At 59.8% G+C, this 16,106-nt stretch overlaps 2 protein-coding genes across 2 annotated transcripts in view; both read right to left on the reverse strand.

Annotated features, from left to right (window-relative positions):
• SMCHD1 (structural maintenance of chromosomes flexible hinge domain containing 1) overlaps positions 1 to 4,369 on the reverse strand; it is a 66,004-nt gene extending 61,635 nt beyond the window's left edge. The window contains exon 1 of the mRNA XM_054381622.1: positions 4,172 to 4,369. Coding sequence (XP_054237597.1) covers positions 4,172 to 4,369 — 198 coding nt within the window. The remainder of the gene's footprint in view (positions 1 to 4,171) is intronic.
• Positions 4,370 to 5,781: 1,412 nt separating this feature from the next.
• Positions 5,782 to 15,361, reverse strand: NDC80 (NDC80 kinetochore complex component). The gene is made up of 16 exons (XM_054381623.1): positions 15,252 to 15,361; positions 14,925 to 15,011; positions 14,362 to 14,485; positions 14,067 to 14,239; positions 13,167 to 13,269; positions 12,260 to 12,349; positions 11,735 to 11,828; positions 11,141 to 11,247; positions 10,359 to 10,503; positions 9,561 to 9,766; positions 8,761 to 8,910; positions 8,554 to 8,643; positions 7,684 to 7,776; positions 6,612 to 6,742; positions 6,097 to 6,199; positions 5,782 to 5,925 (listed from the first exon to the last, which is right to left on the reverse strand). The coding sequence occupies exons 1-16, from the start codon at positions 15,359 to 15,361 to the stop codon at positions 5,782 to 5,784; spliced, it is 1,950 nt and encodes a 649-aa protein (XP_054237598.1).
• Between the last annotated feature and the right edge of the window lie 745 nt (positions 15,362 to 16,106).

Raw genomic sequence — 16,106 nt, forward strand, 5'->3', positions numbered from 1 at the left:
AACCTCAACCAAGCTGCAGAGCTGCTCAGGCAAGCCCAGCACTGCCATGTCTAGCAGCAGCAGGTCCCTTCTGCTCCACTCTAAAATGTTGCCCCTAGGAGATAAGCTGCTGGGCAAGCTCCTGGACCAAGGCTGGCACTGCTGAGTACAGATAAGCTCTTTCTGGTGTCCAGGCCAGAAGATGCCACAGCCTCTGTAGGCTTTGGCCAGCTCAGAAGAGTTCTTTCTCACTGTGGTGTCTACATGACCTGGCTGACTTCCCTGTCCTACAAGTCACTGAAGCCTACACCAGGCAGCACTGAGGTAGCTGCACAGTTGTCCCGCCACATGGACATGGTTTCCAGGAAGAGAAGATGTTCATCCCTCAGTGAAAGTGACCCTCCTGGATAATTAACCTGAGCAGCTGCTGCTGTGCCCTTTCCTGCTGGTAAGCAGTGTTTGGTCAGAGGTCTCACTTCTCACAGTCCAAGTGCCAGGTTCTACACTTTGGCCACGACAACCCCAGGCAGCTACAGGCTGGGGGCAGAGTGGCTGGAGAGCAGCCAGGCAGAGAGGGACCTGGGGGTACTGGTGGACAGCAGCTGAACAGGAGCCAGCAGTGTGCCCAGGTGGCCAAGAAGGCCAATGGCATCCTGGCCTGGATCAGGAATAGTGTGGCCAGCAGGACAAGGGAAGTCATCCTGCCCTGTGCTCAGCACTGGTTAGACCACACCTTGAGTGCTGTGTCCAGTTCTGGGCTCCTCAGTTTAAGAAGGACATTGAGGTACTGGAACGTGTCCAGAGAAGGGCAATGAGGCTGGGGAGAGGTCTGGAGCACAGCCCTGTGAGGAGAGGCTGAGGGAGCTGGGGGTGTTTAGCCTGCAGAAGAGGAGGCTCAGGGCAGACCTCATTGCTGTCTACAACTACCTGAAGGGAGGTTGTAGCCAGGAGGGGGTTGGGCTCTTCTCCCAGGCACCCAGTGACAGGAGGAAAGGACACAGTCTCGAGCTGCACCAGGGGAGGTTTAGGCTGGAGGTGAAGAGAAAGTTCTTCACAGAGAGAGAGACTGGCCATTGGAATGTGCTGCCCAGGGAGGTGGTGGAGTCACCATCCTTGGAGGTGTTCAAAAAAAGATTGGCTGTGGCACTTGGAGCCACGGTTTAGTTGTCAGCAGGTGTTAGGGATTAGGTACTAGGTTGGACTTGATGATCCCTGAGGTCTTTTCCAACCTTGTTGGTTCTGTGATTCTCACCCAGGCCCTCTCAAGCAGGAGGCATCCTGGTGCCTATGGCTGACCTGATACCAGGTTCAGTGCTCACTCAGCCTCACTGTGTTGCCCTTCTTCAGCTAAGTGCTGAAGATGCACCCAGCCCTTGATCCCAGCAAGATGCACAGCAAGACCCAGCACCACAGCACCAGTCTGTTGGTTATTCTTTTGCAGGCTGTCTGGATGGCCAAGCTTGGGATGTCACCCAGCCACTGAAGGGCTCAGCAGGATGGCTGCACTCAGAAACGTCCCTGTGCAGTGGATACATGCTGGGAGGAGCTGTGCTAGAACAGCCAAGCAGAAAAGTTTTCTTCTGGGGGAAACCAGACACCATCTCCAAGCTAACCCACACCTAGGAGGAAAGACAAGCCTTCTTCTCCATGAGGGGAGAAGGACTCCTAAGCTGTCAGCACCACATCCAGAGTGGCCCAAAGACGAAGAGTTACCTGCACACAAGAGAGACAAAAAGCCACCTGAGAAGTTCAGGTCACAGCACTGAGCCAAAGGTCGCCCAGCCCAGGCCAACCACCACAGCTGGTGAGCAGAAGCCAGCCCTGGAGGTGCAGGGAGTGTGCCACCAGACCTAACAGCCACCCTCCACAGCCATCATCTGCGGAGCCAACACAACCCTCTTGAGGGGCACCTCAGCTGTAGCTGCTGAGCATGGAGAAGCCTGGGAAGGACATCTTCAGTGCTGTCCTGCAGAGCTCCTCTGCATACCTCAGCTCCTCAGGGTGACAAACCCAATGCAGCTTTACTGCTCCAGCAGCTCCTTTGCAGGAGCTTGGTCCGGAATCCTCTGCTGAGCCTGAGTGACATCCACAGCCTGGTCACTGCTGGCCAGGAGCACCTCAGGCAGCAGCACATGCTCTGCTCTAAGGAGGACGCCACGTGTGACAGCTCCTCCTGAGATGGTCACTCAGCTTCCACCCCAGAAGGAAATCAGGGACTGGATAGGTGGAAGGGACCTTCCAAGGCCATCCAGTCCAACCCCCTGCGATCAGCAGGGACATCCCCATCCAGAGCCAGCTGCTCAGAGCTCCAAACCATCTGACCTGCAGTGGTGCCAGCCATGGGGCAGCTCCCACCTCTCTGGGCAGCCTGGGCCAGGCTCTCCCCACCCTCAGCGAAAACCTTTCTCCCTTCTCTCTACTCTCAAGCTCCCTCTTGGAGTCCAAACCATCCCCTCTTGGCCTGGCACCTCAGGCCCTGAGAAAAAGTCTGTCCCCAGCTTTCTGATCAGCCTCAACAAGACCACCAGAAGGTCTCCTGGAGCCTTCTCTTCTCCAGGCTGAACAAGCCCAGCTCCTTGAGCCTGCCTTCACAGCAGAGGACCCTCACAGCCCTTGGAACCACGTTTTTATACCCCACCCTCGGATCATTGTGGTGGCCTCCTCTGGACCTGCTCCAAGAGGTCCATATGCAAAGGAACCATTAAGCACCACCCAGACATAGCAGAAACTCAGAGGTTAGGGCCTGGAGAGTAAAGTACAGGTAACCCTGACCAGGACACCAAAGGTTTAGGGCTGGGGGAGCAGCTCTGAAAGACCTGCAACTGAATTACTGATGGCACAGCTACGGCTCACTGGCTTGGCACCGGGCTTGGCAGAGCTGCAGAACGGTTTGACTCAATGATCTTAAAGGTCTTGTCCAGCCAAAATGATTCCATGACTCTGTGAATCTATCTTGAAGGTCTTGCCCAGCCAAAATGATTCTGTAGCAGGCAAGGAGCTGGCAGCCAACGGCCAGGCAAACCAAAACTCATCAGGGATTCCCACAGAAGCTTCAAAGCCTGGGAGAGCCTCTGAAAGCCCTTTCCTTAGGCCAACGGTCAAGGAGCCTCCAATGGGAGATCTTGGTGGAAGAACATAAATCTGGAACTCCAGCTGCGGCTTAACTGGGGAACCTCTTCCTTTTGACTGGCACCCAAGGGAAAAGCTCCCTGACAGTGGCTCAGTAGAAGGCTGCCAACGATCCAAGTAGTCTGGCAGGGACTGTACCGGGACCCGACACAGGCAGGCGGAAGGACAGCCGGTGCCAGCGGACCCCCTCCACCCCGAGCCACGGGAAAGCGGCTCCGCAGGAGCTGCACGGCTGGAGCTCCTCTGCCGAGGCTACCACCTTGGACAGCATAGCCCCGGGACGTGGGGAACCTCCGCCCGCTCAGCTCCCGCGGGAGCTGCCGGGCCGCCACCGGGGCTGCTCCCTTCTCAGTCCGGGCAACGCCGCGGGGAGCTGCTGGGCTGCCGCCGGGACTGCTCCGTTCTCAGCCAGGGGAACGGAGACCCTGCGGGGAGCTGCCGGCTCCGCTGCTCCCTCCCGAACCGCCAGTAGATGCTGCTCGGTTCTCAGCACGGGGAACACCATGGGGAGCTGCCGGGCTTGCTGCTCCCTCCCGGGCTGCCAGCAGAGGCTGCTCCATTGTCAGCCCGGGGAACGGAGACCCCACGGGGAGCTGCCGGGCTTGCTGCTCGCTCCTGAGCCACCAGCAGAGGCTGCTCCGTTCTCAGCCCCGGGAGGGAAGACCCCGCGGGCAGCTGCCGGGCCTGCTGCTGCCTTCCCGCCCGCCACCACGGGCTGCTCCGGCTGCAGCGCCCCGGCCGTTCTCAGCGCAACGGCGGGTCCGGTACCCAGCGGGAAGGGACCCCCGCAGCCTCCTCCCGAGGTCCGAACGGCACCTGTCCCGGGTAGGAACGGCCCGAGAAGGGGACAGGATTGGCAGGAAGAGGAGGAGGAGGATGGAGGAGGCCGCAGGGCTACCGGGACCGGCCCCTTCCCGCCTCCCCTCGCACGTGGGGCACGGCGGCAAGTGCCGCCCCCCCTACATCACGGAACCGGGAGGAACGAACGATGGAACCGGTTGAGCACTGCCGGCCCCCGGGCCCGCCCGTTCCCAGCTCCCAGCGCTCCTCCGCCTCCCGGTACCTGGCAGACGGCGCTGCGGAAGGCGCGGTAGTTGTCCGTGCCGTAGCTCAGCACTTTCTCCTCCCGATCCGCCTGTTCCCGCCGCCGATCGAAAAGAAAAACGGTGCGGTCCCCGTTCCCGCCGGGCGTCAGCAGGGCCGGCCTGCGACCTCCGCGGCTGCTTCCTCCTCCTCCAGCCGCCGCCGCGTCCGCTGCCATGTTGGGGAGCCAAGGAGACGCGAAGCCGTCCCGCAGCGATGGCGGCGGCGGCGGCAACGGCGGCACCCCCGGCCTGACCCGCGAGCGCCCCCGTTTGGCGGCTACCGGCCAGCGCACCCAGGGCCTCGCGGCGGGAGGAGCCAGGGCGGGGAGGCCCGGAAGCGGCGGGGACCCGGAAGCGGCGGGGCGAGAGCGGGAAGCGCTCGGGAAGCGAAGCCGGCTGCGGAGCCGCTGCCTCGAGAGGTGGAGGGCCTGGGGACGGCCGCTTGTGGCGCCCGGCTGCGCGGGGCCCGGCTGAGCGGCGAGGGTCGGGCTCTGCGCAGCCACCCGCAGGCTGCTTCTCGGCCCTGGCCGGGCCTAGGCCGCGGCCGGTGCGCCTGGGGCTCGCTGCGCCTCCGCTTCTCTGCCTCCAAGTGAAGCCTGGGCCGGGGTGCGCAGGCAGCTGGTCTGTGTGTAATGCCCCAAACGTGCCCTGCCCTGCAGGGAGGAGCCGGCGCCCTGCCCTCGGCCCTACCCAGCCCCTTCCCATTGCCATGCCCCCAGAGTCGAGCCGAGGGCTTGAGGGACATCACTCAGTTTAAATCGGCCCTGCTAGCGTCAAGGGGAGGTTTAGATGCGATAGTGGAAGAAATCTCTTCCCTGAAAGGATGCTGAAGGCCTGTCCGAGGCTGCCCAGGGAGGTGGAGTCCCCACCCCAGGTGAGGTAAAAATGAGACGGAAGAGAGACCACAGAGAGGAGTAGGGCAGCAAAGGAGCAAGGCTGGTGGGAAGATGAACACCCAGGTGCACAAATCACTCAAAGGGTAAGAGCACTCTTTATTCCTTTGCCCCTTCTAGGAAACAGCTATTTCTAGAGCTACTTTTCCTCTCCCCATCCCAGCAGGCAGGACAGGAAGGGGTGCTGCTGCCACCCCAGGAAAATCCCAGTCAGGGTGGGGTTTGTGCCCCACTGCTGGCCTGGGCTGTGAAAATACAGAAGTTAGGGCTTGTTGAGGGAGCTGTACAGAAGACACAGCAGTACACAAGGGAATTGTCCATCCCAAGGCCAGAAAAATTAAGCTAGAAATAAACACAAGAGAGGGCACAGCTCCAGCTTCATAAACCAGGAGCTGGCAGGCAGCCCTGAGAGCAGGGCCCTGGAACCAGCAGCTGGTTCAAAGCAGCACAGTGAGGTATGGGGCTGGGGTAGCCAAGGAGAACTCCTCTGCTTTAGGTTAAAAACATGAGATGGTGAAAGGAAAAAAGGCTCCTACAGAGCAGGAACAGATTGCGTAAGGCTGGAAGAGAGAAGAGAGTTTGGAAAGGTAAAGTGAAAGAGAGGGGCAGGGAGAAACTCTGCCCAGCATCAGGCTGTCAGACTTGTGGGGCACCAAGGCCCAGAGGGAGAAAGCTGGAGCAGTGGCATCATCTCACTAGCTGGGGCCATCTCCAGCCTTCAGCCCTTCAGCCTTCCTTCTGTAGCTGTCTAGGATCTCAGTCAGGGGTGACAAGAGGTCCTCAGCCATGAGCTCTTCGTAGGCTCTGTCGGTTTGTGTGCTCTGCTCATTGAGGTATTTCTAGGAGAGAGGCACAGAAAGGTGACCAGAGCAGTCCTGCTCTCCTCTGAAAGCTCTTCCAGGAGGAGCAGATGGAGCCCAGCAGGATGGAGTTCAATGAGCAGTCCAACCCCCACCCACAGCAGCTGGGAAGCTCTCCAAAGGAGGAGACTCCATCCAGCTCCAGCTCACCTCTATGGACACCACATGAGTAGCAACTGCGTCGAGAAGGTGTTCCAGCTTGTCCCCAGTCCTCCTGCTCTCCTCTGTTCTGGTCTGCAGAAGAACTTGGTATCTGCGAAGACAGCCAGAGAGCCCCATCAGGCTCTGGCCTTGCTAGGGGGGTGTTCTGAGAGCAGGAACCTGGACCACAGCAGACCTGCCCGTGAGTACCCAGCGCAGGAGGACCATGCCTGCTAGGTGGTGAGCAAGAAAGACCTTCAGAGAACTGGGACTGGCTTTGCAGGTTCCAGGCTGCAAAGTGCAGTCTCAGGTGTTGGGAAACAAACTCCTTTCCTTGCCCTAGGTATGAAGCCCCCTCTAGAAAGCAGAGCTTCTGGTGTGGCAGAGCCATCTTCTAGCTCAGTGTGGAGCAGAAACATGTCAGTCAGTAGTGACAGTGAGGTGTGGAGAGGGACACAGCTCCTCACCCCTAGCACACAGGGGGCCCAGCTGAGCTGCCCAGGTAGCTTGGATTCAGCCCTTACTGCCGCTGGAGGTCCTGCAGCTCCTTCGTGGCTTCGTCCAGGCCCTCGTTGATGCCACCCTCCAGCAGCCTTTTGTGCTTCTCCAGCAGTTCCAGCTCCTCTGCCCACTTCTGCTCCTCCTCTTCTGCCTCCTGCAGACACCAGAGGGAAAAGCCCAACCCTGCATCAGTCAGGAGGGGTTTTGTTCTCATGCCCATCACCCCCAGGGTGGAAGCTGTAGGGATTGTGTCATCTCCAGCCCAACCCAGCCCACTCCCTTGGTTTCTCTAAAGGGTCTCAAGGCTACTGAGGTGAACCCCAAAGGGAAGAGAGCTATACAAAGAGTCACTGACCCAGCTCAGAGCTCAAAGAGCCTGGAAAACTCTGCCGAGGCTCAAACCTCCAGCTGGGCAAGGAAGCTGCTTTGTGCCTTGTGTACAGAGGAGGAGCATGAGATGGAAGTCACCACCTCTGCCAGGACAGTAGCACTTAGATCAAATTAAGCTTTGCCAGCAGCTAAGTGCCCACTGTGGGCACTCACTGACAGCAGCCTCCCACACCATTGGCATGCTGCAGGCTCCTGGCTACCATCTGAGGTCTCACCCCATAAGCTCCATGGCCACAGCTTGTTAGAACCATCCAACAGCAAAGAAGTGCTGTCTGAGCTCACCCTAGGAGAGCAGCACAACAAAAGGGACATCTCAGGGGGGTTGGAACAACAGGAATTGTCTGCAGCCACCAGGGCAGCTGTCAGCAGGGCAGGGAGTCTGGATGGGAAAGGGTCATAAAATCATGGAAGCATCTGGCATACAAAGGACCTTTGGGATCACTGAGTCCCACCATGATCTGTCCCTGCCAAGGCTGGGGCTGCCCCATGGCCCTCAGCACCACAGCTCTGCCTCTGGGAAACACCTCCAGGGATGGGCATTCAGCCACCTCCCTGGGCAGCCTGGGCCAGGCTTGGAGAACCCTTTCAGTCAAGAAGCTTCTTCTGATGTCCAGCCTAAACCTGCCCTGGGGCAGCTTGAGGCCATTTCCTCTCCTCCTATCCCTTATTCCTTGGGAGCAGAGACAATCAGCCAGGGAGTTGTACCTTCAGCTTCTGATGATAAAGCTCATCCAGCTTCTCAGCTTCTTCCCTCAGCACTTTCACACTGTTGTTCTTTTCTACCACCATGGCATTCAACTGGAAGGAAAGCAGGGCAGAGTCACTCACAACCTAGCATGGAAGGGTGGGAAGGGAGCTCTGGAGCTGCCCCAGCCCAACCCCTGCTCCAGCAGGGCACCCACAGCAGCTTGCCCAGCACCACAGTGCCCAGGGGGGTTGGAAGCTCTCCACACCAGGAGACTCCACAACCTCTCTGGGCAGCCTGCTCCAGGCCTCCAGCACCCTCACACCAAACAACTTTCTCCTCCTGCTCAGCTGCCACCTCCTGCCTTCCACTCTGTGCCCCTTGTCCCTGGGCACCACTCAGCAGAGCCTGGCCCCAGCCTCTTGCCCCCCACAGCTCCTTCAGCTCTTGCTGAGCATTGCTCAGATGCCCTCTGGGGCTGCTCTTCTGCAGGCTGCACAGCCCCAGGGCTCTCAGCCTTTGCTCCTCACACAGCTGCTCCAGGCCCCTGTGCAGCTCTGCAGCCTCCCCCTGGACTCTCTCCAGCAGTTCTCTGTCTCTCTGTGTCTGGGAGCCCAGCACTGGCCTCGGCACACCAGATGTGACCTGACCAGGGCAGAGCAGAGGGCAGGAGGCATTTTTATGTCTCCAATTCTCCCCCCAACCCTTCAGGTTCCACCCTGATCAAAGCCATCTCCTCACAGATTCCCTTCCTTCTCCCACTCCCCCCAAGCCTCACCAAACCCAACCCACTCGCAGGGCCTGCAGCAGGACCCAGGACCCAGCACAACCAGAGCAGACAGCAAGGAACCTTCTGGTGCCCCAGCCCTGGCCTTGCCCAACCAACAGACCTGTTCCAGAGCTTCCTCAAGAGACATCTTCCGCTGCGCGGTGTCCCGGATGTCCTCCTCGGTCTGGTTCATGATGTCCATGAGGGGATCCTGGGACACCAATGGCAGATTGGTCAGAGCAAGAGGGCAGCCTGAGCTCAGCCCTGCTCTCCAGACCCTGCTGAGGCACTGAGTGGGGCCCCAGCCCAGCCCCCCCGCCCTGCTCACCTTGATCTCCCTGCAGCGGCTGAGGAAGGCGGCGCCGTCCTCGGGGCTGAACTGCAGCGCCAGGTCGTAGCCCTTGGAGTGCTCGGTGCTGGCAGGGATCAGCTTCAGCTTCCTGGCCAGCTTGTGGTACTCTGCCAGCTGCAGCTCCAGCTGCGCGGCCAGGGCAGGGCATGAGGCAGAGACAGCAGGGAGTGAGGCTGGGCAAAGGCTGCACTGGGCCTTCCCAGCAGCCTCTGAGCTGCTCTCTGCCAGCCTGACTCCGCAGGAAGCTTTTGCATTCCACCACTTCCAGGACCACATCTTCCCATTCTGCTCAAGGGGCTGAGTTGGGCCCTCAGAACCTCCCAGAGCTTGGACACGAGGGACCTCTCTAGCCCTAAGCACAGAGAGACTGAAGCCAAGTGCTGGCTGTGGCCTCCACACTAGGGCCCACCCCAGTGCAGTGTGACCAAAGCAGCCTCAAGCTCTGGCTAACGTCCCAGTTGTGTCTCTCAAGGTGCAGAAGAGCACCAACAGAGGACATCTGTGTGGTGCTAACACCAGGGATGAGCAGAGCCCCCCACGTTATCCAGAGAGGTTCTGCTCACTTCAGCCTCTGCAGACATCTGCTGCCCAGGAGGTCCTGTCTGCCTCCTCCCTGGAGGTGTTCAAGGCCAGGCTGGATGGGGCCTTGAGCAACCTGGGCTGGTGGGAGGTGTCCCTGCCCATGGCAGTAGGGTGGAACTGGCTTATCTCTGAGGTCCAACCCAAGCATTCCACGATTCCCTGGCTCTGGAAGCAGCAGCAGAGCCGTCACCTACCGCCTCCTTGCTCCGTGCATACTTCATCTCCTCGTTCCACAGCTGCTGCTCCTCAGCCTCCAGCTCCTTGCTGAGCTTGCTGATGGTCTGCTGCAGCTCGTTTTTCTCACGGTGGATCCTCTCAATGTCGGCCACAGAGTACTTCTGGTTGTCCAGGACGTGCTGCAGCCGTGCGTTCTCCTGCCGCATCGCCTCCACCTCCAGCTCTGGGGGCACACAGGGGGCTGGGGGCTCAGCCTGGGCCACCTGGGCCTCGGCTCGGGGCTGCTAGGAGCTAAGCACATCTGCATTGATAGGCTCATGGACTTGTTTGGGGTGGGAAACACCTCCAGGACCACTGAGTCCAACCAGCAACCCCACCCCACCATGGCCACAGGTTTCTTGAGCACCCCCAGGGATGGGCACTCCACCACCTCCCTGGGCAGCCTATGCCAGTCCCTGACCACTCTTGCAGCAACAAAATTTTTCCTCATGCCCAACCTTACCCTCCCCCCCTGGCACAATTTCAGGCCATTTCCTTTCCTTCTATCATCACCACATACGGCGGAGCAGAGCCCAGCCCCCACCTGGCTCCAGCCTCCTCTCAGGGAGCTGTAGAGAGCAATGAGGTCTCCCTCAGCCTCCTCTTCCCCACACTGAACACCCCCAGCTCCCTCAGCTGCTCCTCCCCAGCCCTGTTCGGCAGGCCCTCCCCCAGCCTTGCTGTCCTTCTCTGGCCCTCTGCAGCCCCTCACTGTCTGCTCCACTTGAAGCCCCCTCCTGCCTCCCCTCTCCTGCTGCTGGCTGAGGCCTCCTTACCTGCTGCTTCCACCTCCTCGTTCACCCCCTCCAGCTTCTGGTCCAGGAGGGCCACATGGGACTCCATGTTGGCCAGGTAAGCCTGGAACTTCTGCACATCTTGCTCCAGAGAGGCCTTCAGCTTCCTCAGGGCCACTCTGCGGTCCTGCCAGGGGGGGTGGGAGAGCAACCACTGCTGGCAGCTATCCCCAGCAGCCCTGCTCTGCAAGCTCCCACAGGCACCAGGCAGCAGCCATGGACAAGGCCAGGACCTCAGCAGCTGCTGGCCCCTGTGGCATGACCACCACAGCAGGAGAGGCTAGAAGCAGGGCTTGTGCCATCAGCCTGGCACAAAGTTCTTCCTACAGGGCACCCAACATGGCACACCAAGGGCAAGGGCAGCTGAGGACACCAGCAGCACCACTGCATGTGGGCAGGAGGCAGCTTGCCAGCTGCACAGCCCCCTCTCCATTTTAAACTGGTTCCAGAAGCAGACCCCCAGCTCAAAGATGTCCCTGCTCCGAGTGCCACCTCTGCTGCCCTCAGCTCTCCTGGTACCAACACCTGGGACCAGAGAGGGGAGCCTGCAAGAGCTCCACAGCTTCTGGATCGGGGGGTGAGAGTCAGGACAAGAAGAGGTGCCCCAAGGACTCTGACTCAGTGTCACTGGGATCCCCACACCAACTCTGTGCAGGGTGAGAGGGGCTGGAGGCTCCTCAGCAAGGCCCTGTGCTGCAGGTGCAGTGCCCAGGCTCTGGGTGACTGCTGGGATGGAGTGGGGCAGGCAGAGCCCAGGGACTCACCGGCTCACTCTCCTTCTCCTTCTCCAGCCTGGCAATCTCCTCAGTCAGCCTCCTGTTCTCAGCCACCAGCTCCTCTGTCCTGGACTCATCCACCTTGAACAGCTCCTCTGGGAAGGGGCAGGAGGGAATCACAAACTGATCTCACCAGGCACCATCATCCCTGCTCTGGCAAGCACCATCACCTGGACAGCCATCCCCAACTGCAACCACCCCTGGACCAGCAGGAGCAAGCCCATCAATACCACCTCTAAAGAGCCCCAGAGCAGGCTACTGCCACAGCTCCTAGGAACTGAGCTCCCTGGCATAGAGTTGTATGCCCTGCTCAAGCTTCCTTGAGTCAGACAGCAACCATCTGCAGAGGTGGAACTTCACCTGCAGAGCTCTGCAGTGCTTCTTGCAAAGCCACCCAACACAAGAGGGTGGCACAGCTCCAGCTGGCAGCAGAGCATGCCCAGCTCCTCCAGCAGGCCCCATCAGCAATGATGCACCCAAAGAGGCTTCAGCCTGAGGAGCTGAGAGGTGCTGAGGGACTTCAGTCCCCCAAGCCCAGCTGACTGCCCCTCAGGCAAAGCCCTCCTCCCAGGGATGACTCACTCAGCTTGGCCTCCAGCTCTGCATCCTGCTCCTCAAAGGTGTCTGCCCCCTTCATGAAGAGCTCGTAGCACTTCACAGCATAGTCTATGAAGAGCTGAGAACAAGGCCAGAAGTTCTGTCAGTGCCTGCCAGGGCTGTGCAGGAGCTGGAGAGGCCAACACTGCCCACACTCCCGAAACAGCTTCAGTGGTTTGAGCAAACTGCTGCAGAAATCAACTCCTCCTCCTCTCTTAGAGGAGCTGTCAGCAGCTTGTGCCAGGCATCAAGAATGTCTCTGTCCTGTCCCTGGGCACCACTCAGCAGAGCCTGGCCCCAGCCTCTTGCCCCCCACAGCTCCTTCAGCTCTTGCTGAGCATTGCTCAGATGCCCTCTGGGGCTGCTCTTCTGCAGGCTGCACAGCCCCAGGGCTCTCAGCCTTTGCTGCTCACACAGCTGCTCCAGGCCCTCCCCTGGGCTCTCTCCAGCAGTTCTCTGTCTCCCTGGCATTGGGGAACTCAGCTGGCCACCCCTGGGTGTCCCTGCTACCTTGTTGTGGATGATGCCATCCTCTGTCTCTCCTCCCCAGCTCTGGTCATCATCGAAGGCTGCTGTGTTCTCCCTCATGGCAGAGAAGAGCTGCAAGGACAGGTGGAGAGGGTGAGCAGCAAGACCCCTCCCATCCCACTCCCACCTTCAGGAGGAGCACACTTGGGTAGCTGCTACTGAAAAGTCCAACCTTAGACCTGTGATGAGCTGGCAGAGGGCATGAGATCAGCACTGGAGGCACAGGACTGGCCTAGAGTCACAGACTGGGTAGGGCTGGAAGGGACCTTAAAGATCATCCAGTTCCAACCCTCTGGGCAGGGGACACCTTCCTCTAGAGCAGGCTGCTCAAGGACCCATCCAACCTGGCCTTGGAATGGAGCTTCCACAGTTTCTCTGGGCAACCTGTCCCAGTGCCTCAGCAGCCTCCTGGGGCTCTTCCCCTCCTGGGGAAGAATTTCCCTCAACTGCTCTATTTTGGTGTCTGAGTTTTCCCCTCCCCCTTTCTCAGGCACCAGGTGATGTGCTGCATACAGCTACAGGCTCACCAGCACAGAGCTCAGCAGGTACCAAACAGGGATATCTGCATTTGTCCTGCAACCAGGGAACTGGGCTGGAAGAGACCTTGCAGGTCATGGAGTCCAACCCTTAGCCCAGCACTGCCAGGGCACCACCAACCCCTGGCCCTCAGCACCACATCTCCTCCAGGGCTTTGAAACCCCTCCAGGGGTGGGGACTCCACCACTGCCCTGGGCAGCCTGGGCCAGGCCTGGACAACCCTTTTGGGGCAGGAATGTTTCTTTCTGGAAACAAAGCAAAACCTTCAGGAGGCACTTCAGAGATAGGCCTTGAAACGGCCTCTCCCCCAGCCTGCAGTGGCTACACTTGGCTTGGAGAAGCCAACCCCTACCTTGACACAGTCAATCAGCCAGACCAGAGCTGCCACGATCTGAGGCCAGGTGTGTGGGGCTCCCACCGTGTACATGGAGCTCTTGGACAGAGCAAAGGGGTACCTGCAGGGAAGGAAAGCACACTGTGAGTTGCTGCAGTGAGGAACCCAACCCAGCAGGTGTTCACAGGACACCAAGGGAGGACAAACTCAGTTGCCCTTCATCCTGCACCTGGAAGGGAGAGGAACCAAGCCCTGACTGCATGGATTGATGCCCTTGGGAATTCCACAGCTTCTCAAGGTGGAAGGGACCATGAGGACCATCAAATCCAATTGCCTGCTCCTTCCAGGACTACCCAACTCTAAACCATCCAACAGAGAGGCTGGAGCCTCTCTACTGTGAGACCAGGCTGAGAGAATTTGAATTGTTCAGCCTAGAGAAGGCTCCAGGAGACCTTCTGGTGGCCTTTCAATGCTTCAAGAGGGAATCAGAAAGCTGGGGACTTTTTCTCAGGGCCTGAGGTGCCAGGCCAAGGGGGGATGGTTTGGACTCAAAGAGGGAAATTGAGAGTGGAGAGAAGGGAGAAATGTTTGACATTGCAGGTGGGGAAAGCCTGGCTCAGGCTGCCCAGAGGGGTGGGAACTGCCCCATCCCTGGGACCACTGCAGGTCAGGTTATTTGGGGCTCTGAGCAGCCTGCTCCTGTTGGGAGGTGTAGGGGTTGGACTGCATGGCCTTGGAAGGTCCCTTCCCACCCAACCCCGTCTATGACAGCTGCTGCTAAACTGACCTAAACCATTGCCCTTGAGCCACCTGGGCTGGGAGTGTTTCCAGCCCAACCCTTTAGGGGCACCCACAGCTGCCCTGCACAGTCCCCAGCTTCCCCAGCCCAGGCTGTCTCCCAGGTAACGAGCACCTTACCCAAGCTCTTTAAAGAGTCTGGGGATTTCCTCTTCAAACTTGGAGCCAGGCAGCTCATAGGAAGGGCAGAGGAAGCCATAGATGAAGGTGAAGATCTTGAGGAAGTCCTTGACCGAGGGAGACTGCAGGGACTTGATGGAGACGTTGTGGGCGTAGCCGTTCTCGGCCAGGAACTGGCAAGGAGCAAGGCAGGGGCTGAGCAGCCAAGCTGAGGCCAGGGCTGAAGCTGCAGAGCAGCCAGGCCTTGGGCAGTGCCCTGCGTGCCCGAGGGGCCAGGCTGGGCACGAGGAGTCACCTCAGAGAGCCGCTTGATGCACTGCTGGATGAAGGCCTTGTCATGGAGGGGCCTGGGGTCCTTCATCTTCTCCGTCCCGAAGACGCCGAACTGGCTGCTGCGGGAGACCCCGGCCCCGCTGGTCCTGAGCGGAGAGCAGGCACAGCCTGGGGTAAGGCTCTGGGCCCCCAGCTGCTCCTCACCAGCCCTGGGGCCCCAAGACCAAGGGCTTGGCTCGGCTTGGCTGCCCTTCTCTCCACCTGCTCCAGCCCCTTAACAAAATGAAGCTCCAGAGAGCAGAAGGATATCCAGGGCTGGGGAATGCTGGAAGGTTTGGGGCTCAGAGAAGAGGACAAGGCAGAGAATGCTGCAGATGTTGCTCTGCCTTAGGCAGATGTGCTGAGAAGCTCTCAGCCATGCAGTGCTCACCGTGCCAAGAGGAAGAGGAGCTCTCACAGCACTTCCCAACCCACCAAGGCTGACCGAAGGCCTGCAGCTGCAGACACACTGCTCCCTACCACAGAGCTGCTGTGTCCCAGTGCTGCAGGGCTGTCCCTGGTTCTGCCTGCAGCACAGCTCCATACCTGTGCCCAGCAGAGCTGACTTTCCTCTCCACAGTGCCAGGGGTGGGCTTGCTCATGCTCAGCTTCCCAGATATGCCTCTGTCCTTCCTGAGGGGCAAAAAGAAGGCTTCAAGGGTCTGTTGGAGATGTGTCACAGGCAGACCAATGGATGGATGAAGGGGAGCTCCTTGCAGGACTGGAGCACTTTTGTGTGCCAACCACCTCTGCTGCAAGGGGTTTTCCCTCTGTTGCTCCCACTTGCCTGCAGTCCCTGCACACCCACCCCAGGACACCTGTTCAGAAGGAGTTTCCCAAACCATTTCCAGCAAGAGCATCAGCACCACTTACATCTGGGGTGTCTGGAGACCAAAGAGACCCATCTTGTTGCTGTCCTGCACCCTCAGAGCCGTGATGGACTGCCGGCCGCTGCTGCCAGCAATGATGGAGCTCCTCCTCATGGTGACGCAGCTGGAGAAAGCGCAGCACCCAGGAGCTAGGAGCAGTGGCTGTGGTAGACAGCACAGGCACCTCCTACACAGGCAAGAGGAGCAGCAGAACTCTGCCGTAGACCAGCCACTGAGACAGCTTCCAGCCTCTCTTGGGTTCTCCTTAAAGAAAAGCAGCCACGGACAGAAGGGCGTCGTCAGACACAGCCTCTCGGATCAACCCTTGCATTGACGACAGGGGCAAGCTTGGCCTTTGGATCTGCTCACTTCTAATCTACAGCTGCCCTTCACCCGGGCCCGCTCCAGCCCCTCCCCGTCCAAAGCAGGGGGGCCGCGGCATGAACCGGGGGCCGCCACCCCCACCCGCAACAGCACCGATAAATCGCACCGAGCCCAAACGGGGCAGGCAACGCCCGCCTCGACCCCAGAGCCCGTTCCCACCTCACAAACCCAGCTCCGTTACCGGCCCGCCCGTTACCGGCGCTGCTGCGCCTCGGCACTTTCAAACCGCCCGCCAAGACGTCACACTGTGCGACGCGGTGACGTCATATGCGAGCGCCGAGCGGCAAGGGCGACCGGAAGTATCATTTCCGCTGGCCCCGCCCCCCCGGTCCCACCGGAAGTGCGTAACCGTCCCGTCCGATAGCAAGATGGCGGCGCCCAGAGGCGACGGCTCAATGCAGGTATGTGGACGAGACCCTGCCGTACCGAGCCCCTGGGCTCGCAGCGAGGGACAGGGGTGGAGGGCAGCCCTGCA

Source organism: Indicator indicator, chromosome 6 (genome assembly GCF_027791375.1).
Source record: "Indicator indicator isolate 239-I01 chromosome 6, UM_Iind_1.1, whole genome shotgun sequence".
Classification (NCBI taxonomy): domain Eukaryota; kingdom Metazoa; phylum Chordata; class Aves; order Piciformes; family Indicatoridae; genus Indicator; species Indicator indicator.